The sequence below is a fragment of the Takifugu flavidus genome, chromosome 1 (genome assembly GCF_003711565.1).
Source record: "Takifugu flavidus isolate HTHZ2018 chromosome 1, ASM371156v2, whole genome shotgun sequence".
In the NCBI taxonomy this organism is placed as follows: Eukaryota; Metazoa; Chordata; class Actinopteri; order Tetraodontiformes; family Tetraodontidae; genus Takifugu; species Takifugu flavidus.
This window is the reverse complement of record NC_079520.1, coordinates 20,031,237-20,055,044: the sequence shown is the minus strand read 5'-3', so window position 1 is coordinate 20,055,044 and position 23,808 is coordinate 20,031,237. Positions and strand designations below refer to the sequence as shown.

The window sequence follows — 23,808 nt, the reverse complement described above, 5'->3', positions numbered from 1 at the left end:
CATCTCACTTGTAACTTGATCTAACTCCCACAGCCAACATACATGTTCATACAAATTAGATTATCTGTTTGCTTGTGTAGATAACATATCATCATGATCAGACTTAAAACCTACTTCTTTGAAAAAGCTTATTGTTACTAATTCTGCAGTTCCAGTTACTATCATAGACAGACAAACTATCATACTTAGGGGGTCGTCTAATCATTAGGTTAACATCTTACCTATGCTTTTATAGGCCGAGGCTGCCGGTTTCCAGAAACATGATCACCTGACAGGCCTCTGTCACCCCACTGGGTCATGGTTTCCTCTCCTCTCCTCTCCTCTCCTCTCCTCTCCTCTCCTCTCCTCTCCTCTCCTCTCCTCTCCTCCTCTCCTCTCCTCCTCTCCTCTCCTCTCTCTCCTCTCCTCTCCTCTCCTCTCCTCTCCTCTCCTCTCCTCTCCTCTCTCTCTATCATCTACCTGTCCTCCCCCCTCTCCTCTCTCTCTACCCAGCCGGCCATCAGCAGGAGGGTTCCCCTACATGAGCCTGGTCCTCCTCAAGGTTTCTTCCTGTTAAAGGGAAGTTTTTCCTTGCCACTGTTGCTTGTCTGGGGTTAGGCCCTGGGATTCTGGAAAGTGCCTTGAAACAATTTTGATTGTAAAAGACTGAAGACTAAAATAAAGATTGATTTGATTTGATTTGATTTGATCAAGGCTTCAGTGCATATTAATATGATCTATTCCTGAGATTCTGCTGCCTTTAAAGGAATAACAAAATATCTCAGCAGCTGTTGGATGTATTTCTTTAAGCTTGTGCAGTGAAACGTGTTAGAATGAGCATGCTGGACGATTATAGATTTGATAGAAGGCAGTGAGCAGGCACTTAGCAGAGTGGCAACAGGATTGGAGTATACATTGATAAGGAGTATGCCTTGCTGTGAATTTATTAATGTAAATATTTCTTTAAAAGTTATTTTTCAATTAATATTGCTATGGAGCCAACAAAAAGCAAATATTTCACAACATTTACAGAAACAAGCACTATAAGCATTGCATGAATTACAGAACAAGGTAAAGGAGTATTATGCAACAGCCTGCAGAAAGCCAATAAAAAGCATCAACTCCCCACCTCAGCAAGTCACAATCCTGCAGGGACAGGGTTGTAATAGCTGCTTCAATCAGATTATCAGGCAGCAGCCAACACAGCGACGGGGGTCTCATGCTGAGCAGAGTGGCGAGGAATGCTGAAAGAGTCAGCCTAGGCCATGAATGAAGCTGAAAGCAACTTGATTAGATTCCCTCCGCTTTGTTCTCCACCACAGCCAAGGAAACTCCAGAATGACTTGTTATTCTTGCACCGCAGCCAGGAACCACTCGCTTTCTCTTATTTTGGACAACGATCTTTCGTTCCCGACACTCGCATATCTCAGCTGGGCCCTGGGATTGGCTTGAAAAGTGAGCATCAAACAGCTTCGGAGACACACAAAGTAAAATATGGACCCAGACGTGCACTCATTTTATCAAAGGAATGTTCTAAGCTTAGAGGTATTTCCTGATATTAGAGTATGATTCGATCAGTCTGTGCATGCATGTCTACATCTGTAAAGTGACCCTGAGAGATGAGGAAGAGGAGGAGGAGACCAACATTGAGAAACAGACTGGCAGAATCCTCGTTTAAAGCAAGTGAGCTGGTTTTACAACCAGCTGAGGAATGTAGACAGGAATCGGCTTTTATTGTCTAACACAGAGCAGCAGTGGACTACCAGCAGCAAACGTCTCCCGGCAATTAAACTTTTCCAGCTCACTTGTGCGTTCATTTCTGCTTAGTTGCATCTGTGCTCTTCTGTCTTCCACCTCTGCTCCCGTATTTAGGTTCTGCATTATGTAATACATACTGTAACATATCACCTGGGGAGCCTGAGAGAAAACCTGTTGTTTGGACATTTGTGCATCATTTCTGTGAGTTTAAGTTCCTAAAAGGTTAGACTTTCTTCTGAATGGAGCACATGCTCTCCTGCTTTGTAGGGTCTGATCAGCATCTGCTTCAAGCTTCAAACAGGAGCACAACACTGACCACTTTAGCGTCCTTTTTCATAGTCAGGCGACAAACATCTATCCTGCACCAATATAACATGTTATTAAGAATTCTCTGATTAGAATGATGACAACAGAAGTTACCAGCACAACGCATCACTACTCACATTCCAGGTGTCAACAACGCACAAGACACTCCATCAAAAGAAGACTGACATGGGCATAATATAGATTGTGATATATGTGTTTCCCTGCAGTACCAGTGGTTTTGCGAGAAGCTAAGTGTGATGAATGAGTGTGGCTCTGTTTAGAAGTCGATAGTGGCCATCAGTGAGTGATACCCATCCACCATCCACTCCCCCACCCCTGGATGCTCCGTGGAGCGCGTGCGATGATAAAGTTTGGCTGCACAGAATTCCCTCAGATGTACTTAGCAAAGGCAAACCTGCCACATGGACACGCTCCGTCATTACACAGGGGAGAAAGCGTGTACACACTCGCATCAGGTAACACACACACAACTGAACCGTGCATCACAGTCCAGTGTGAAGCTGTGAAAACGCACACATGCGCTGGGACGGGGAGCGAATTGACTGCACATTTATTCATGCGCACAGAATAGCCAGGGCCAGTTTATCAGTGGGACAGCACGGTTGTGTCCAATTTTCTCTGGCAGTAAATGATGGTGAAGGCTTGCATGGGCAATCCATCACATGTACAGGCGCACACACGACATCTAACCTTTGTTACAGATATTATCTCAGCTAGGTAAAACCACTTCTGGGGGAGGGGGATTGCCAGATCTGTTTTGCCGGCAGTTAATTGCCACATTTCTGCTGATTCCCAACAAGTAATGAGCTCCCTTTCAGAGAAAGGATAGTCATGTTACAGACACCTTCTACTCCTTGGATTTCACAGCGTAACCATCCATTCAATGCAAATGCAGCATTCGCCTAATGGATCCATCTCTACATCTCGTTAGCTGTCTCTCATGAACTATAATCGTGGCGAAACAGATGCTGCCACGTCTGTTGCGGCTGTGATGCTGCGTGTGTGCCCGTGGGAGGTGGGAATAAGCAGAGCAAGTAATAAGCATGATCATTAATAGAAGAACAATAGGAGATAGACACCCATTCCTGCACAGCGACTCCACCACACATGCACTCCGTCATCCCTGCACTTGTAACAGCCATGCATATTTCATGAAACATCACATGCACCGCCCACCCACGCCTGCAGTCTAATATTCCTCAACTTCATTGAGATGAATTCTGCTGATTCAGACCCCTCAGGGGGAGGTTGAAGGTCATCGGTACTGCTGAATGAGCTCCTTTAGGACCAGTGCTTAGAGACTAGCGGCTCCTGAAGGAGCGAACGCACCAGCAATGCCCACTGAAGTGTTCACACGTGTGTGAGAGATGTGCATGAGATGACACTTTGCACGGTGCGCAGGTGTGTTTCTTCTGTTTACACGTGCGAGCGTGGGCGTTCACATGTGTTAGTCTGGTGCGCAGTAGAGCTTTAATGTTGTTCAGCTCTTCAGAGTTGAGCAGCAGAACTTGTAAAAAGTAGCAAAACAAAAATTATTGCAGGAAAATGCTGGCTGGTTGCCACCACCTGTGCCCACCGGTTTACAATCAAAGCAGCCGGATTAAAGAATGCTTAAATGATTCAGCTAATAATTCACTGAACATTTTTATATAATCTGCATGTCTTATTTGAAGTGCTAAGTTCTAGTTCACACTGGTAAGACTTTCTAGCCAATGCAAACATTTATTTCCCCCTTTCTTTATCAGAATTGTCCATTTCTTAAGATACATGGCATATTTAGCTTATTATGTTCTGTCACTATACAACTACAAAAACCAAATATACTGCTGCTGTCTCAGCATTTGACAGAGAAAGAAACCAAAGAGTGAAGCTAAACTAAACCAAACGTACTGTATTAGCATATTAGCTCGATATGTGATGTTCTGGTTTTACCACGTGCTGTTTTACGTGGACACTCATTCACTCTTTAGAATTTGACCAAACCAAAGAGCTTTAGTCTTGAGTGTGAATGTTCTAGTCAAATCTACAGATACAGCAATTCAGAATGTGGGGACATTAATGGAAAATAACTTTACCTAAAACCTTTAGGTCAGTCGAGTAAGATTTCCTCATTGTCACCTCATTGTTTCATGTTATTTTATTGCTTATGTTGTTTTTGGGTTTTTTTGCCACTCACTTCAGTGAGTTGTTAAGCATTGTTCCTCTTTAGACAGGTTTTCTCTCTTTTTAATACATTCCACTCTCCCCTACTGCTATCACAGCAACATCTTTAGCCCACAAAGCACTGACAGACGCACGGACAGCTCCACGCACAGATGAAAATGTGAGACAAAGACGTGTAGGAGGAGAACTGACGAGGTTGATAGACAAGGAAAGTGGGGAAGAGACAGGAAAGATGGGCAAAAAGCTGGAAATAATGACATTGAATGAAGGAAGAGTAGTGAACTGAGGAACAAAAGGCATGAGGCATGAGAAGGAAGAGCATGTGGAGGTGATGGAATTGCGCGTGCCATCCTCTGACCAATAACACCTACCAAGGGCTGTCGGTAAACACGCTGCAGCTATAGCACACCACAACACAAAACAGCAGCTTCATCAGAATCAGCCAGTCAAAAACAAAAGACAAAACAAAACAATGATAGAGACTTTCTACAAGCGGATGAAAAAGAACAATATTTAATCACCATGGAAACTTTGGGCTGAAGGGATGAGGCTGCACACCAGAAAGATGGTGTGGGTGAAATAAATCAACCTAGAGAAAGCCACAAAGACTGAAAGTGCGTGCAGATCAAAGTCTTTAGAGATAAAAGAGAAGCATTATATTCATAGCTAAAGGTTACATTTCAGCAAGTATAATAGGTGTAAGCAAACTACAATGAGTGAGAATGTTTTTCCCATATGATGAGGTTAAAAGTAATTATACTGCATGGGTGCAATAATGTGGTAGATCACCATATAAGAGATTTAAAAAAAACTGAACTGAACCAAATTCTAACATCCAGCATCCACTTCTTGGTGGTGATATCTTCTTTTCGACCATCTCTAATTCCCACAGCCAGAGACGTTAAATAATTCAGAGCAGGACCGGATCCACGTCTGGGCAGTGACCAGACATTCTGGCCTCTCGCACCAGTGTGGAGGCTCACAATGGTTAATGGTTAAGTGCTTCAACATATCTTCAATGGCATAGTTTTAAATCTTCAGCAGAAATAATTGGCATTTTTGAATGACAAAACTATACTTCCAATAGCCACCTACAAGAGAAATACCTAACTACCGAACATGTGGTAACATTTGATTCTGGTATTAGCTGTGCTCCTGTCAGTTCTGATCATTTGGAAAATTATAGCTGAGCTAGAAAGTCTGATTCATATTCGCTTTTCAACCTTCCAGCTGTAGAACAGGAGTACAGTTCCAATTGGAAGTGCCTCTAAGCACCAAAACAGACATCTTCAATTGCCATTATAGGGCTGCATTTGATTTTCACCCCAGGGAACCCTCATACAGGAAAATGTGTGCTGCTGAAAAGCAACCATCAGAGTTGTACATAGCAGTGGGAGGGAAAATCTGATGATTACAAAGGCCATTCTTATACAGACCATTAAACTGGATAATTGGAAGTTAATTGAAGTATAAGGAAATTGACCAATTGCTCATAATACCTGGGAAATCCTTCCTCTTCAAGTAACAATTGAGCCACTCCTGATACAAGACGTAGATTAAAATATTCTGCTCATCCTATTTATATGACATCTGTAGAAATCAAGAAGGGGGCACTTTACTGAAAATACCAAAGTTGGGGCCTGCTTGATGTTACACTTTAGAAAATACACCATTCGCAGCAGATTTCAAGGAGAATGTCGATACCACAAACCATTTGCACATTTCTGTGGATGCTAATGCCAAGAGAGGGTTAGCCCATTTTTTTTACGACATTAGACAGAAATTCACAGAACAGAAGCAAGTGCAGAGACTTCTAGCCTGACAAACACCCATCAGTCACAATTTGCTTTTTTACTTTGTTTTCCAACACTGTGCAGATGTGGAGATGGGCCCAGCTTCTGTCGGGAACAAAATGTGATACTGACTCTCCCCATGCGAGAAGGATCAGTGTGATGACAGGATGCATTTTTAGGAGAGCTGCACTAACTTTAGATTTTACTCTCCAACACGAACGTCAATAAAAATATAGATTTAACGTTGCTGGATACGATCAAGATGCTGTATGCGGGGAAGGTGGTACAGTGCAGCAGGTCAGCTCATAGTAGTAAGGTCAAAGGGTCATTTCGAGGCCCGACAATAAAACAAGGCAGCCTGAGTTGGCCGCCTTATGTTACAAATGACAAGAAAATTTCAAAGGATGCTGTGTTGTGGGGTTTGGATCCACAACAAAGCAAACACTGGTATGTGCTGACCGTCCTTCAGATGGTCACTGTTCCCATTAGCACTTTTAATGCAGACAAGCAATGAAACATGATTCCACTTTCAAGTAGTGACCTCGCTGAGCACTAGGACATAAACTCAGAAATGCGCGTAGATGTCCTCTGGATCTTCAGAGAAACAACAGCAATATAACATTAAAGTATTTCCTGCCCGTATTCAGCTCATTTTTATGATGCATCAGTATTGGGGTGGGGAAGACTCAAAAAAATGTTGAAAATAGAACAATATCAGTGAAATGCTTGTCAGTTGCTTGCTGTTAGCATGTTTGCCAAATCATCAGCCATTAAAACTGCAGACTCATGTTTACTCATCTGTCCTCATATTTATGTAAAAAAAAAGGGTCAATCTAAACAAATGTATAATGTAAGTGATATGTTTGGCTTAATTTTAATGGATTTATCACTGATGGCACCAAAGTAACGAAGCTCAACGACAGACGAGCTCTGACGAAACAGCAAGGAGATATAACAGGATGACATTAAAAAAAAAACAGCAAGTATGTCCACTCAGATGTTGCTGTGCCATTTTGAGCTTTTCTCCAACCAACGGTTACATAATCTCGACGTGTACTTGCTGCCTGGGTTTGAAATGGTGGAGGCATTTCTTGTAGGTAGCCGAGTTCAGGATATCCAGGCACGTTGGAGGGAGGTGGACGGTGGGCCTACAAAGGACTGACTGGGGGACAGGATTTATAAGTTAAAAGATGTTTCATAAATGTTCAATGTACAAAATAAATTGAGTTAAATGGCGTTGCTGCATTTTATAACATGATGGTGACAGACAAGACGAATCCAGCGGGGAATTAATGAGCCAGTAGGTGGCGGTAATGTCACAAATGGTAACAACTGCCATTAAAAGAAGAAGAAAAAGTTTCTGGATGATCATTTTGAAAGCATTGCTTTATCAGGAGCACCATAACTGCACAGAGAAAAAGAGAATTGCGCAAAGATCTGTATTAAGAGGGAGGAACGGGTGAGGCTTAACCTCAATACATTCTCTTAACGGCATATCAGGAAGGAACTCTTTTATTTACTAATATAAGCCATTTTTGGTTAAAGAAATTGGTGCCATGCATTGATGCAGCAGGGGTTAGGACCCAGAGGAGGGCGGCCATTGAATAGTTTTAAATTAGAAGCAGACGTCTCTCTCTCAAAGGGTAAAGAGACAATCAGAAATGAAAGGAAGAGACAGAAGGGAAAAAAGAGGTCTGGAACTGGTTTTGTAGCAACATCTTGTAGGAAATCTTGAACAGAGTATATTAACAAGTGAGGCATCCAAAAGTGAGAGAATAGAGTATGCATTCCCAAATTAAAACTATCTGCTCGCCGAGCCGCTAACAGACAATCACACACAAAACAACAACTTGCAAACAGCAAGGAAGGTTTCACGGCAGGTAAACATGTTGGCTCTGAATGTGCAAACAAACAAACACAAATAGTAGCACACAATCCCACGGACACACCTCTCCAGGGGGCAGACAGGGTTTCCCCTTTTGGACCGCATCTGCAGTTGTCCAGAGATGATTGGATGCACACTTACAGAACAGAGCAGCGAGGCCTCCCCATGTGCTCGTATATCAGACCAAGCTGCTCTGCACAGGCCTATACAAAGACTTAACAAAGACCAGACCTTCTTTAATTGTATGCAACATTATGCACACTTTTTTTTACAAAACACACACACACACACAGAGGGAAGGTTGGAGCATAGGAAACACGGATGATGATACAGTGACGACCGGGAGAGTATTAATCCAAACAAAAGCAGTTTCCTCTTCCAGGGACGGTGTGTGGGATGGTCTGCACCCTTGGGTGAAGTACGTGCATTTTTCACTGAGAAATTACAGTGTCACATTTATGAACGTGTGGGAGCCCCACAGTGCAATGTGCGTGATAAAGAAAGAGGGTCTGACAGTTTGAATCGAGGCATCATTTGTATCTCTGTGGGATGCAAATATCGTACTCACAGTGCATATGTGTGTGTGAGTGTGTGTGTGTGTGTGTGTGAGTGAGAGAGGGTTGCTGTTGCTAGGTGAGAGACGCATAGTTAAAAGAAACTTAAATTCATTTGGTGGCTGACTGTTTTTTAAAACCTCTTCTTGTCTCTATGTGAACATAAATGTACTCAAAATGAAGCCTAAAACTATGATGATGAATATTCGAAATGTGTTATGCAAACGTTGAAATTCTTCTATAAATTTACTGGTTTGACTCAACTCTACCACCAGCAGTGATGATTTCTGAGACAGCCATGGAAGCACAGCTTCCCCTAAAATGTCAACAATTAAATAGTCAAATATGTACTGTTGTGTTAACATTTCATCGACTACAATTGTGTGTGAACAAATTGACCTGGACGCTGGGCTTGCGCCTGACCTTTGCAAGATCAGTCGAAAGACTGAATCCCTTTTGATTGACAGCTATTTTGAACCATACGCAGACAGCAGAGCATTTTACACTACAAATTCAATCTCTTTTAATTGCATTTGATAGTGATTCCAATTGTAATACATTTCAAATAGACCAAACAGGCGCACACACGACAGCTTTAGTTTATTCATTAATTCACACACACACGCACACACGCACATACACACACATATTTTTGTGTGTGTGTGTATGTGTGTAAAGAGGCTTCCCCATTTTTGAAATTCCAGAAGCCACCAAAGACCACCAGGTGCTGATGTGCTGATCCAACACATTAATCTCGCATGTTACACCTGCTCTACTTGATAACTGCGTTTGTGTGTGGTAATCCTTGAGCTCCTGGCATGTCAACTTAACCCCGAGCCCCAGCTGAAGTAGACTCTGCTGATCAGGTCCTGGCGAAGCCATCATCACATCCTCACCCTTGAGACATTAAGATTTAATGGCTGCGAAACTGTAAATGTCACAGTGATTTGGGCCAAGCACTAAGGGGAAACAGAGTACTGAGGCGAGTGTGTGTTGCCGTGTCTGTGTCAGTGCTCCAGCAAATGGGATAACGGTGAACGACTCGGAAATAAGGCGGGGTAATTACAGTATGACACACAGAGAAAATGTGACAAATATAGGCCTCTCTCTCTCTCTCTCTCTCTCACACACACACACACACACACACACACACACACACACACACACACACACACACACACACACATTAATGATAACCTTCAAAAACACATTAATGACCACCATTTAATAGGACAACCCAAACAGTTGTAAGAACCGATAAACATTTACTGCAACATTTAGCTTCAAATCTAAAAAAAATGGACCATAGCAAAGCTTTTGGCTAAAACTATTATTAATGGTTCTGGCTATCCAGCTAATTAAGCTGCAATTAGACTATTCCCTGCTGTTTCATTTGGAAATATTCCTAATTAATTGCTTGAATTACTGTAGGCGTGTGTTCCTATTGTGGTCAGAGGGCACATGTGTCATGAGTGGTTAATAATGTAAACAAATACACAAGGCTCATTTCAGCAGAGGGATTGTCATGTCAACTTGAGGGACTGAGTCATTGTACATTTTACCCCACAGAACCAAAATAACTCTCAATATGAACACATTAACTACGATTTCCAAACCGCCACTATCTTTATTGTTTAAAAGTGTCCATGTTTGACATGCATGAGACCTGCAGAACTACTGATCTATAACAATCCAATCAAGCCCTCGTGTGCATGCGTAAGCATGTCAATATGTGCTTTCCCCCCTCCAGCGGTAATCCCCTTTGGGTGGGTTTGTGATTAACTTCCACTCAGCCTTTACTGTGGTCATCAACCAGAATCTCATGCTGGGCGATGCGAGTAATCCCGCGGCACTGCCAATGTGTGTAATCCGCAGTTATACGTTACATTTACATTAACAGCAGAGATTTATTGCAGCAGCTGTGCTGGAGATAAACGCGCACACTACAGTCCGTGCACCCAGGCTGGAAGGCCAATGGACATATCATGACTCTTACATAAGCTTCCCGCACCCAGAGGTATTTATATCCCTCGTTTGTTATCTATAATAAGACATCTGTCTTTTTTTCTCACTCTTTTACCAGACTCCCTGTTCCGACTGCAAGAAACTCCTGATTAGTGTCCTGATGCCTTGACAGAGAGCGATTGAGACAGAGATACGGAGAGGCAGGTGAAGGGGATGGAGAGAGGGAGGGGCAAAAGAGGGTCCACACAATAACCAAAAATGTGTTTCTGTGCACATGGATTATAGACAACAGTGGGAATCCCGCTACGGGATAGACAGACAGTTGGCTACGTTGACAACAGGCGTGTTTTTCCTCATGAGATCTCAGTAAGTGTGTGTCTCCATGCAGAGATAAGGCCAGTGGTCAGATCTGGTGTGTGTCAACTCCACCTGCATCTCCCTTTTTAGAAACAGAGCCTATGTTGCTTTGACGTGTCAGATATGCTGCTGAGAAGAGGTCATGGTTATCACAGGAGAAGAAGGAAAAGTAAAATGGTAATAAAGAGGGTTATAAAATGTATTTTGTAATGAATAATCAAGAGTAGGGGGATTTTAGCTAAAGGTAGACAACACACCAACCACTAGGTGTAACAGTTGTGTGTGGAAATATTAATATTGGCAGTCTCTTGTTCCACAATCAATTAATTACAATTTTGGATAAATGCTTAAAGATTGCGTGGGTGGATGATGGCGGTTAAAATTGGATAGTCAAAGAAGGGGCTTGTAGTAAAAGATGAGAAACAAGCATCACTTCCTGCGGATGCCTGCCAGAAAGCTCACTAAAAGAACCAGGATGTGAGAGAGATTAGAGATAACTGGACTCTGGAGCTCAGTGGGATTTTTCTGTCACTGATTTCAACCTGAAACCACTCAAACTTCCACTTTTGTCTGTACCTCTGCCCTCCTCCACTGCCAACCTGCACTCCACAGTCCAATACCTTAATGAGAAAAAGCTGGTGGGAAAATTCTGGACTGAGTCCTACACAAACTCAGTTATTTCATGGAACATCCCAAAGAAAGCCAGTTGAGGGAGAAATGAACTGACACCAGCAGGAAAAACTCCCGACTATGTCCTCAGTTCATGCTCTATAACGTGTTAATAACCATTTCTAACTTGTTTTCATAAAATGTTTAGTGAATGTTGGATCAGACAAGGCTTAAGTTGAACAAATTGCTATTGACACTGGCTCCACAAGCACGTACAGTCCCAATATCTGTTAACCGCCTGGTACATGAGCAGGCTGTAACTATGACGCACTGTTTTAATGATATTTTGTTGCAAGATAATTGCTGGTATCACACTTTCAAAATTTAGGCATTTTCATTAGGCATTTTCAATGCAATGCACTTATACTGAATGTTTAAATGGTTTTTTAAACATAAAAGCCCATCAATCCATCTTAATGAACTATATTTATATCACTTCTGTTACAATCAAGAATGTCTCTATAGGCACTTTACAGAAACCCCAAATTTTTCACCAACAGTGGCAGGAAAAACTTATTTTGAGGAAGAAAACCCCATATGGGTGGTCCATCGAGCTAGTGGCCAGCAGGGTAAAAAGGAAGAAAAAGGTGGACATGGGCAGAAAAATACGTAAAAAATTCCACTACCACCATTCAACTCAGCCAATAAATCAAATGCCAAAAGATGAACATTCTATCTATTGTAGTTAACTGCAGTAATTAACTTCCAGGTTTCATATGCACTAATAATAGTTCAATTAAAAAACAGGTGATAAATTTGATGTCTGTAGGCCGACACAGACAATATGAGAAGGTAGAAACTGCCAGAAAGAAATGAGAGGTTGAGACAGGCACACACACACACACACACGCACGCACACACACACACACACACACACAAACACACACAAAGTGTGAAGTGACTTTTTTTGTTTCTAAAAACAGCACATCTGCTCAGTCGACCTCCTGACTTCCTCTCTATTAGACTGCACCTCCATATACTCTCTCACCTTTGTCTGCATTAAGCATCAAGCATTTTATGCAACTTTTAAAAAACTTTTTTAACCCAAATTCACGCTGATTTGTTACTTATTACCACTACCAAGAACAAAGCATTTGTCTATTTGTCTTTCACAAATGAACGCTGGGCGGGCTAATACGTAATGTGGGTCTTTCAGATATGCAGACATAAATGAGAGCAACTTAACACAATCTCAAAATCTGAGGCTGTCAAGAAAACCTCCTTTGAGTCTTTACATGTTTCTTTCTTTTTCTATAAAAGAAATAAAATCCTGAGGCATTTAATTTGGTCATGAAAACAATCACGGAGAGGGAGTGGAAGTCCTTTGTGCTAAGTGTTTGCACCCATCTTTTTTTCTGCCACACAGGCTGTTGCCTAATTCACCTCCGATGTAACTGGGCATCAAGGGGAGTCCTTGCTTTTTTGGGCTTTAGGTATCAGAGATTCGGTAATGGCTTTACCAGAGAATGACCGTGAACTGGTGCTCAGGTCTTCAGAGCTCAGAGGGAAGACTGAGATCCAGTCTGTTTAGATTGGGCTGTTGAGAATCTTCAGACACCTCAGGGAAGGCGTATGGTTTCAGTTACATGCTAATTATCATCTGCGCTGTGGTTTTTCTAGGATTTCCAGTCTGTGGAGCTCCTCTCCACTAAATATCAAAGTGGAAATATGTCTCAAATATTTCCCAAAATCAACAAATATTAGATGGCTGGAATTACCTGTAGACAGTGGCTTTGTTTCTTTTCTCGATCTGGGGAAAAATCTCTGATGCGTCATGGTGGTTTTCCAGACCTGCACAAATGTATAGCCATGGACACATGTCAATGATCTTTGTAAGCTTTTCTTTTCAAGAATTTGTGGGGTTTGGGAGTGTTTTTATGCTTTAATGGAGAGTCATACAAATCACATTTTGTATTATTGTGCAAGTTGGTCCTATAATAAAGAGAAATATGTAGAATATTACATTATTTTGTCAGAAAGGGTGTAATAAATCATGGCAATAGCATAATTACATTGATCCTACATTGTTGCTACACAAGTCATAGACTTGTGTAGCAACACTAACACCTCTGCTCCTTTGTTTGGGTTTCTGATTTTTAACACAAATAATCCAATCTTTCCATTTTGTCCTTCATAAAGGTCTGAGTTGTGAAAAAGAGACAGAATTCTGCCTCTTGCAGAACAGAAAAACATACTACACTGCAGTGAGCTGCATGTGATGAGATGAAAATAGACATACTTGGCCTGGTTGGAGTGATTGCAGCATGTAATAATGCTTCTACTGTTGCGCAACAAAAGGGGAATTTTTTTTTTTTTTCTGGGAGGAACCAACCAAACTCCAGGTGTAAAGAAACAAAAACAGGAAAGCTTTAATGAGCTGTCTGGAAGTTGACACAACATAGCTGTAGCAATCACTGATATAAGCTGGTGCAATTATTAGTTGACTGACGACAAACATGAGTTTTTTTTAAATGACATTGCTACATTAAGGACAGGCCTCATGCTCAGTCATCTCCTTGCACCTTCTCACCTCAGCCTGGCTCGCTTTTTCTCTCTCGCTCTCTCTCTCACTAGCTCTCTCATCCCCACTGCCACTTTCTGATTGTCACTTCTGCTATTCATCAGCTACACAGACCGGTTGATGTTTGAATCACTGCATTTAACCCAAGTCAGCAAATCCTGATATTTAAAACCATTGAACCAGGCTTTATGCTTGTGAATGTGCATATAATGCATGTACACACCACGGCAGAATCTGTCAAAGGATCACAATTCAGCATACAGTAGCTGATAATCGGAATAAATTATTTCTGATCAAATGAAGGCAAAAATCACACCAACACACAAGCACCCACTGATTTTTGGCTCTATATTGTAGCCATGCTCTCATCCATTTTGTTATTCCCATGTCTCCTCACTTTTTAATGAGTTCCTACATTTCCCACAATGCTCAATGTTCCCCCCGAAAGAAACAGCCCGAGCATTTGAGGGCATTTAAGGGTGCAGAAAGCAATAAAGTCTGAGGCTTTCAATGTATTCTGCTCTGATTAGTCTATAGAGCCGTCCTCTAGGCGCTGCCTCATCTAAAATAGGCTCTTTTGTGTATGTGATTGTAGTTGGTAGATTTAAAATTGTCTCATCCTCCCAAAACTCCATCACCTAACTCTGCAGTCCACTCACTCCAGAGAGTGTTTGAGCGCCAAACTGTCCACACAGCTGTTTTATGCATAAATTATCTCATAACACAGTGTGCACACAGCCAATCCATCACCCCAACAAATCCAAAAAGTTATAGATTACCGGATAGTGATTGAACGTGGAGCGTGCCAACTCAAGTCAGGTGCTTTGTCTTCACTTTACTCTTTTAAATTTGTCCCACTCAGCATCACTTGCAATGAAAATGCTTGATTATTTTTATTTTTGTACCTATCTGAGTTCAACTGCTTGTCATTCAGCAGGGATTGTCGTTCTGTTAGGTTGAGTATGAAAGCATTTAAGGTGTTTTCCACTTCTACTCAAATTTATTGAATTCACATGTACGGTTCAACAGTTATGGTTGAGCAAAGGATCAGCTACGCCACTGAACCTGGTTATTGTTCTTGTTCAGGTATAAAAGGATTGAAGGGGAATTAATAAATTGCACAAGCTGTTTCCTTTGTCCTTGCAACTTCCCTCTTCACTTCTACATGCTCTTTGAGTCAAAGACAGCAGACTAACTGCAGAGCACCTGTGCACAAGTAATTTGACTTCTATTATCTGGTAGTGCGATTCTGCCTTGGGGAAATTCAATTTAGTACCATTTGAGTCAGAATAATGAAATGAATCTATTCATATCTGCTATCTCTGAATGTCTAAACAACCCATTAATATCAGCAGTATTTCCAGAGCATTCTAGCAAGTCATCAAATCTTTGTAGAGTTTGGATGGCTAAAGGTCATTAATGGAATATAAATGTTATTGTATGGTCAGCAGCTAATTGACATGGCGTCTGACTGGGTCTTAATTCATCATATTTAGGGTCTTTAACCTTTGTCTCTGACCCATCCATCTGGTTCATGAAATATTCTTTTCATAAATCTCAGCTGAACTTCGGTTAATGTAACCAATTAAATTTTAAGAACCGCTGACAAAATACACATGGACGTAAACACACACTGCATGTGAACGAGCACTTTACATGCAAAATACATGCAGCCAAGTCACGTGCTCAGTGAGACTTGTGAGTCATATACATACCCATACACACGCTTTAAAAAGGTTTGTGTGTGTCATTGCATGATCAGCCTTATACTGTACTTATATGATCGGCCTTCATATCAGACTCCTGGTGAGTTGAGCGGAACAGTTCCTATAGAAGAAATTTAAATGACTCTAATGCATCTTCCATGTGGATGATGATTAGACACACACACACACACACACACACACACACACACACACACACACACAAAAACACACGCACGCACGCATACAGTATATGCCTCTATCACATGTGATGTAAGACTGGAAGTGAGACTCAAAACTTTCAAACTGAGGTAAGTTGGGAAGTGTCTCAATTCCTGGAGGAGACAGTGGAGCATAGCGGGGAGCTGGGGATGTAAATAGGAGAGTGGGGTGCAGCAGTTGATGGCAGGTACAAGCCTCCTTTTTTCAGCTCTTCAAAAAGGCTCTAAAGTCCCACTCCACACAGCAAGTAACCCCCATTTTTCCTCTACCTCCTCCTTATTCTTCTTATTGTTCTTCTTCTAAAGCCAGTCAATGGTGGTGGACACTTCTATCTCTGTGAGGACATTCATAAGCATAATACATTGTTCAGCCTCTTTTCCTAATAATCCATGACTAACCCTAAAACTTAACCCAAACCCCAGTCTAACCATAACACTTGGAAGTGGAGCCTAAATGTCCTCACTTCCAAAAATGTCCTCACTTCACTAGCCAAATCTACATTCCAGTGCTTGCTATGCAGAGGAACACACACATGCAAACACCTCTAATCACTCTGGCCAATCTGACATTTTGGACTAACGAGAAAGAAAAAAAGAAAAGACATCAATGAAAGAAAGCCAGAAAGCCAGGCAGGGATAGGAGGATGAGGACATGACAGAGGGTAGGAGACATTATCCTGCTGATTAAGAGTGTGCTTCAAATTCCTTTGTGTCGTAGGTGTAACAGAGTGGTGCAACAAAGTAACGTTTAAGGGTTGCCTTGCTGACCCTGCATTCAGGCAGGGAAACTCAACTCTACCAATGAGATTCTTGTGCCATAACGACAACACCCCCCCCGCCCAACTCTCCCCCCCAACTCTCCCCCATGGCCAGGTGCCCTCTTTGCTGTTCTGGGAGCTTGTAATCCGCTGCTTAGATGAGTGTGAGCAACAGAGAACGCTGGATGCCATCCCGTCTCCTGCTCCGTCTTGGCGTGCTCATGCGGGTTCGAGAGGGGATGTCTACGGGAGTCCTTTGAAAGTGCTCGTGCCTTTGTGTGTGCTGCTTGTAAGACTTACACAACACCAATTCTGCAGAAACTGTTGGCAAATTGTACATCGGCTGGGCAAATTTTCACTCGTAGCAGACAAGGGATCCTCAGCGAAGCCCTAAATATGTCGATGAATGTTCTCAGTCATCTAGGTCGAAGAGAATTCTTGCAATTCTTGAAATCCAACTGGACTTCTTTAAGTTGGTGGAAGGCATTTTACCTCTATTCAAAAGGCCAGTGTAGTTATAAATGATGTGCTGGGAATTCCAGTTACATCGACTGTGCTGGTTTACTGAATGCTGCTGTAGTGGTCGTTGGTAGTCGTTTCATTCCTGCATTTTAAATTATTAAAATTTGTAATCAGATTAATCACAGGGTTTCTAATTTTGAATAATCACAATCAAATATCATGCATTTTTCATCTATAATAATCGTGTTTCATTTTGCACCATGAAACAGACTCAAGAAACAAGAGAGGGTAGATTGTCACAAGCTGGGCGACACAACGGCCGATGTGCCATCAGAAGCCCCAACAAACATATTCTCTGTATTAATGTGGCATTTTAAGCTGGAATTGCTTTGATGAAAAGAAATGTCCATTTTGCAAAGCCTGCATAAGTTATTTCGGTTGATTGTGTCAGCTTGGGTTGTTAAACTGTACATCGAGAGGGCCAGCATGTTTAGCAACTTCCATCTTTATGGGTTGCCTTTGCTGCCTGTTGCTACCAGATAAAGTGCCTATTTGTGCATGAGTAATGGTAGGTCTACATGGACAAACAGCGCAAAATGCATTGTCAGAGATGTTCAGAGTCATTCTCTGCTGCAGATGGGATAATTGTGTTAAAATTTTTAATCAGATTAATCATGAAGATGAATTAATCTGCATTACTGCATTAATTTTGACAGGCCCAATTATTACAACCAAATTTATTGCATTATTAAATGCAAATTACCACTGGGATGATCCACACCCCTTTAGTAATGCAATTTACCAAGGACAACCACGACCCGACAATCACTAACGACAGCATTCGGCAAACTAGCAACCCAGCATTTGATCTCTCCCTCTCTCTCTCACCTCAGGCTGATGCAGGGTCCATCAAAATTAAACTGCATGGTGGACCAACCTGCTGCCTGTAGAAACATTTACATTATGTACAACATGCCATGGAGTGGCTGTCACTTGCCACCAGTGGATCTTGTTGAGGGGGTGAACCACAGGACCAATCATAAGTGCGTCTTTTTGGATTCTGTGCTCATCATCTGTCTAGATTCCCTGCTGTTGTTGATGCACATCATCACTAAAAGCACACAGCCTGTGCGCCTGGATCAATGCAGAACCAGCTGTATGTGGATGTATTTATAGCATGAAAAATGAAGAAGAACCATTCTACTGTGGGATTAACTCTCTGGACGGAAAGCAGTGTATGACAATGAGAGAGTCTGGAGGATTGCGAGTGGAAGAATTGAAAACCAAAGGAAAAGTAATGTGGTCCGTGTGCTCAAGGCTTCCGTGTAAACATGGAATCCCCAACAAAGCAGACGCTGATCGATCCTTACAGTGCATTACAGAGGCGGCGACCTTTTCCTAAATCAGCACAGATAGATATAAAGGGCAAGCCGAGTAGGGAGAACGTCTAAATACTATTGTGACCAAGGGTGTGTGGATGCACACACACACACACGTATGCATGCACACACACACCCACACACACACATACAGATACTCACACACTGCACTCCTGTATGTGCCAATACAGCTAATTCAAAAGACAACTTTAAAGCCATTTAACTTTTTATTTAGAGGGTGTGAAAATGTATAACCTGCATTAGATCACTTAATATGATAATTTAATATATGGATCCCAGTGGGCGATTGTCTGTAGAAAAGAAGCTTTTTAGGAACCACGACTTGGATCCCGAATCACAGATAGCTTGCGGGGGACTTGTGTGTCCCCCAGGGCTAAGAAAGAAAATGTCTATTTGTAAGACCTTTTAAAGATTTGACATTTACAGACATGGGAATCTGGGATCAGCAGGGAGGCTGACAAAGAATAAAGAAACATGGAAAGGGGACATCAGGAGAAAATTATTCTAGTGTGATGGGGGTTTAAACAGTGTTCCTGGGGGAACAGGAGGACAGGCTCGCAGAATTGCAATTAAAGTCTCACACACCAGACACACGCAGACACACGCGCGCGCACACACAATATGCGCACGTATCTCGGATATTACAGTTGTGTAGATGATTTAAGACCTCATGACACGAAGACACTCCGCAGTTCCAGGTGTGTATCAAATAAACTAATAATAAGAAAGTCCCATCCAGCACGCACGCTCATGACAGACAAACCAGGCGTTTTGATTTGATCAATCGATCGACAGCAAACAGCAGCGCGGAATAATCAGAGCATGTCAGAGGAGCAGCAAAGGTAAAGGGCTTGAGGTACAGACCCCCGCTCCACCTCCATCTGAGCCACACGCACGCCCTCACACATGCGCACGTCTCATAGGCTCCCTACCCCTGAGGTCAGCTGGTGAAGCTGCTCACTAGAGCAGGTGCTTCTTACCTGTCACCGGTGGAGGCGCGCGAAACAGTGCGCATGAGCGTCGGTAGATTAAGAGGTAAAAGGATATGGGTTGCAGACCATTTTGAGACACCAGCTCCGAGGCCGGGTGGTTTGCTTCAGGTAGAAGAAGACAACAGGGGCCAGGGTGGGGTAGGGCAGGCTCTCCTCGCCGCTTGCTGATGCGTCCTCCCCGCCTGTGGAGATCCCATCGGGCGCCGGGGACGCCGGCTCCATGACCACCACCTCGCCGCGCTCCCCGCTTCCAATTCCGACGCCGGACAAGTCGTTGAGTCGAATGAAATTCCTCGGCAGAGAGGAACGGCTCTCCGAGTCCCTGGTGTCAGGGATCCCGGAGAGATGTCCCCCATCCTCAGCCATCGTTCACCTCCTACAAAGCGATCGTTAACTGATGATTAGATACTGACAAGCACAGAAAGTGTCTGCAGCAGTCTGAGCAGGAGGGTTTCAAGATTAGAAAAAAAACTTTAAATACATAAAATAACAACCTTAATCACTTACATCTAAATAGAAACACGCAACAGGGAGCAATGGTGGAAAATATGCGAATTGATTACATAATTCGTTTCTATACGTCCTCACAAAGCTGTTCTGAGTGCAGATGAAGAGTACCTATAGCGCACACAACATATGCTGATATTAAAGAAACCTGTTTTAAATATCGCAAAACTCACATTTTTCCTTTAATTAAAAATGTCCAAAATTTCTGACTGTGATTAATATAATCCAGATTTCAGCTTTCTCCTTAGTGCTAGATGTCAAACATGCATTCATTTTATAGTGACTGGAAACAACTATGTCTCTACTATTAGTTTATTTTGTATTATCTATAATCGTATATTACCTGTAAATGACTTGGTATGCACCCCAAGCGCGCACGGTCATTGCATGATGACTTATTTTCTGGTGCCGTAGTAGAAAAAGTCCGCACCAGTGTGATGGAAACTCGACCAGTGAAGAGGAGAGACGAAAGGGGGAAAGATGAAAAAGGGAAAAGGGGCAAAGTCGGGAGAGGAGATGTTGTGGGGTTTTGGTGCGTCTGGTAGATCGTGTACTTTCCAGGAGGTGCGCTGCTGCTGCCGCCGCTGCTGCTCCTGCGCGGCTCTGCCAGGCCCCGGGTCTCCGGAGTCCGAGATTCACCAGGGGCCTCTCCAAGACTTCATCTCGTCTTTGAATATAAAGGGTTCCCGTTTAATTATCGGCTTTAAGCGCTTTATGGTGCAGGTTTTACTCTATCACCGCGCACAAACTTCCCTAACCGCTCCGTCCTCCAGCTGATGAGCAAACACTCTGGTGAAAAAAGACAATCGGCAATCTAGTTGTTCCTCGTGGTTTAGGCTCCTGGTTTCACCTTCGAATTAGGATTCCAGCACTTTTTTGTTGCATCCACGCGTTTTTCAGTGCATTATCCCGTGACAGTGTTTGTCGAGATCCATGGGGATGCTGCGGCGCATCCCGTGGCTGAGCGCAAACACGCGTCAAAGAGAACAAAACATCACAAGCAACAGCCTTCTCCCATTCTGACGCTCGGGCTCGTGCTCCCACTCTTGTCTCCTCCACACTGGAGCTTCCTCGCTCAGTTCAGTCAATCCGCGGAGCTCCCACAGCTGGATGGGGGATCCGAACTTCTCATGGACCCGCCCACCTCGCCGCACGAATCACAACGCGGCATGAGTCGGTCCCCCGTCCTCATTGGTGCAGCTGCATGTCGATCGCAGTTTCACGGTCCTGGGGAGGGGTGGGAGTGCGGGGCGGGGGGGGGGGGGGGGGGGGGGGGAAACAGCTGGAATCCTAATATCAGCTGTCAGCCAATGAAAAGGGAGGCAACGCTGGCAGCCAGCAGCGTTGACGTGTGATTGGTACAGAGTTTGAGTGTGAGTATATTGGCGGGGTAAAGTTGCTGGAGCATTACTCTTGACTGTCGGATGGGCTTTGAATAGAGGGTTTGTTAATAAAGTGAAGAAGTGAAAAAGCACAAGAAAAATCATCACGCCCCCAACCCCATGAAAAATTAATAGAATAAAGATTTGCTTTTAATTTAAGGTTTACACATTAAGTGACTCCAATACACTGGTACACTGTTGGCCACTAGGGGAAGATGTTTCCTCAGACTATTCTCTTTACACGGATAGGAACAGGTAAAAATACGCATAGCTGGCCAGAAGAGAGGCAGAGTGTTGCACTCTGGAATGACATAACATGTGAACAGAATGCCGTCCCTCCATCATTTTCCACATTTCAAATTGCTCATATGAGTATAGATTCCCAACGCATTACTCTCCCCACTGCAGTTTATTTTCATTACTGCGCGTGATCATTGATCTGAGAGCAGGAGCGAATCAATGAGGAGGACCAATTTCTTTTTCATAGCATATGTCACAGTTACCGCCTGTGTGCAGAAGTGCATATTAATCATGAGCTCCCGGTGAAGCTTACAGTGAGAGCGCGAAGATGGAGAACTGCACGTGCACAAATGACCTGGAAAAAAACCCACAACACAATAAACACCTGGTGTATGCTCACAGGCTGAGTCTGCAAATGTGGAAAGTGGATTGTGAAGTGACTATAAATTTTAGTAGCCACGACACCATTCGCACTAGCTTCATGGCTGTCTTGATAACAAAAAAGGTTGTGGAACTCCCTCTGTCTTTGGATTTAGGACTTAATTGTGTGCTATCTCAACAGAGTACCTATTAAAACACATTGATTAACCTTAAAGGCAAAAATGTAAAGTAGAAAACAATTAAGACTGGGATCTGGATGAAGCATGGCTAACACAACAATTACAACATTCATTAATAATAAGCAATGCAATTATGCATGCATTGTTTATAAAAACTGAATGAAGTAGTCGCAGCTCAGCAATGGACACTTCCCGAGGCGTGCTATTACGAGCTCTTGATGAATGGTATTTGTTAGTGCAGGCCAACTCGTGCTGAGACCCCCATTTATCAATGTGAGTGATCTCAGATTCCTCAGGAAATATCAGCTCACGGCGAGCTTGTGAGTCTCCTGACCAGCACCACTGTTTGCACAGACGTGGCCAGCCCATACATTACCTCTCACCTTTAACTGGCGATGACAGAACACGCCAACAGAAAAAGGTTGATACGAATGACAAAGACAAACCACGCTGTAAGGCGTCAGGACGCTGCAATCCACACCTACGGTGTTGTGAGGATGGCTGACATGCAGGGGGGTTAAATGTACGTTTTAGGAGGAAATAGACAATAGGCTGCTACATTTTATTTTATTTATTTTACATTTTTTTGGCTTCTGTACATTGCTGGGAACCATCTGACTCATATGTCACCTCTGATGCACCTGGCAGGAGATCAGTGCTGTGAAACAGAAATGTGAAAACCGAAAAGAGCTGGGCAACAGAAAATGCTAATAGTATGAGTTGTAGGTGGAGCCCATTGTTTGGTTAGTATGGAGTAGTCACATCTCTCGCCAACAATGTGCCAAACTATAACATGCCAACTGCCAGTGGAAATAGTTTCTTTTCTTTTCCTAAAATTTTGGACTGATATAATATTTCTATTTAGTTAGCTCCCATAGTGTAATGAGTACACTGAAGGATTACACTCTAATCCTTTTTCATTTTGGTCTTCCATCTTTTCGCATAGTACCATAATTTCTTTTTCATTAGTGCCTTAATAACTGGATAATTACCATAAAAACTGAAGGTTTGCTTGCAACTAGAGGATAAGCCTTTTCCATTTTCTGACATAGAGTAAAATGTTCACATTATGTGCAGAATTAAGGTCAAAACAGTAGAGGAGATATTGTCAGTATTTCTTCTGTTAAATTCTTTGCAGGCAGTGGTACCTTAATCCCATTTCCCACTGGACAAAACCCACTTCAACCCACGAAACTGCTACATCTTGGCATTTCCAATCAATCGAATGACTCTGAGGTAGATTCCCCCACCCTGCAAATAATAAGCGTAATAACTCCTGGAAGAAAACACAAAAGTGTGCAGCAACAGAGTGATATTAGTGTTTCACAGCTCTGCAACAGTAATTGAGGAACAACCATTCTTTCATCTTTGTTTGATCGGCACTCAATGATCATTCCTGCAGGTTAATAGAAAAGCCAGTCAAGCACAGACTTATTAATTGTTAGTATTTTTACTGGTTTTTCTAAAAAAAAAACCCATCTTTAACCCATCAAATGTTTGCTGTTGCTGTGGGGAAAAAGCAGCAATGATTGGTTGTTCCTTAATGAGTTGTTAAGAAAGGAAATTGAAAGACATTTTTTGAATGAGCCAGGTTTGTCAGTAACAATAGCTG

The 23,808-nt window shown here is 42.7% G+C and overlaps 1 protein-coding gene across 18 annotated transcripts in view; it reads right to left on the bottom strand.

Annotated features, from left to right (window-relative positions):
* The window catches only part of cacna1g (calcium channel, voltage-dependent, T type, alpha 1G subunit), a 157,250-nt gene extending 136,142 nt beyond the window's left edge, over positions 1-21,108 (bottom strand). For 11 of the 18 annotated variants that reach the window (XM_057055661.1, XM_057055662.1, XM_057055658.1 and 8 more), the window contains exons 1-2: positions 20,358-21,104; positions 19,564-19,883 (exon numbers count right to left, since the gene is read on the bottom strand). In XM_057055661.1, the coding sequence (XP_056911641.1) occupies positions 19,564-19,873 (310 nt within the window). In that variant the 5' untranslated portion in view covers positions 19,874-19,883; positions 20,358-21,104. Of the gene's footprint in view, positions 1-19,563; positions 19,884-20,357 lie in introns of all 18 variants that reach the window. The other 7 variants (XM_057055710.1, XM_057055727.1, XM_057055676.1 and 4 more) reach the window with 2 other exon arrangements.
* Between the last annotated feature and the right edge of the window lie 2,700 nt (positions 21,109-23,808).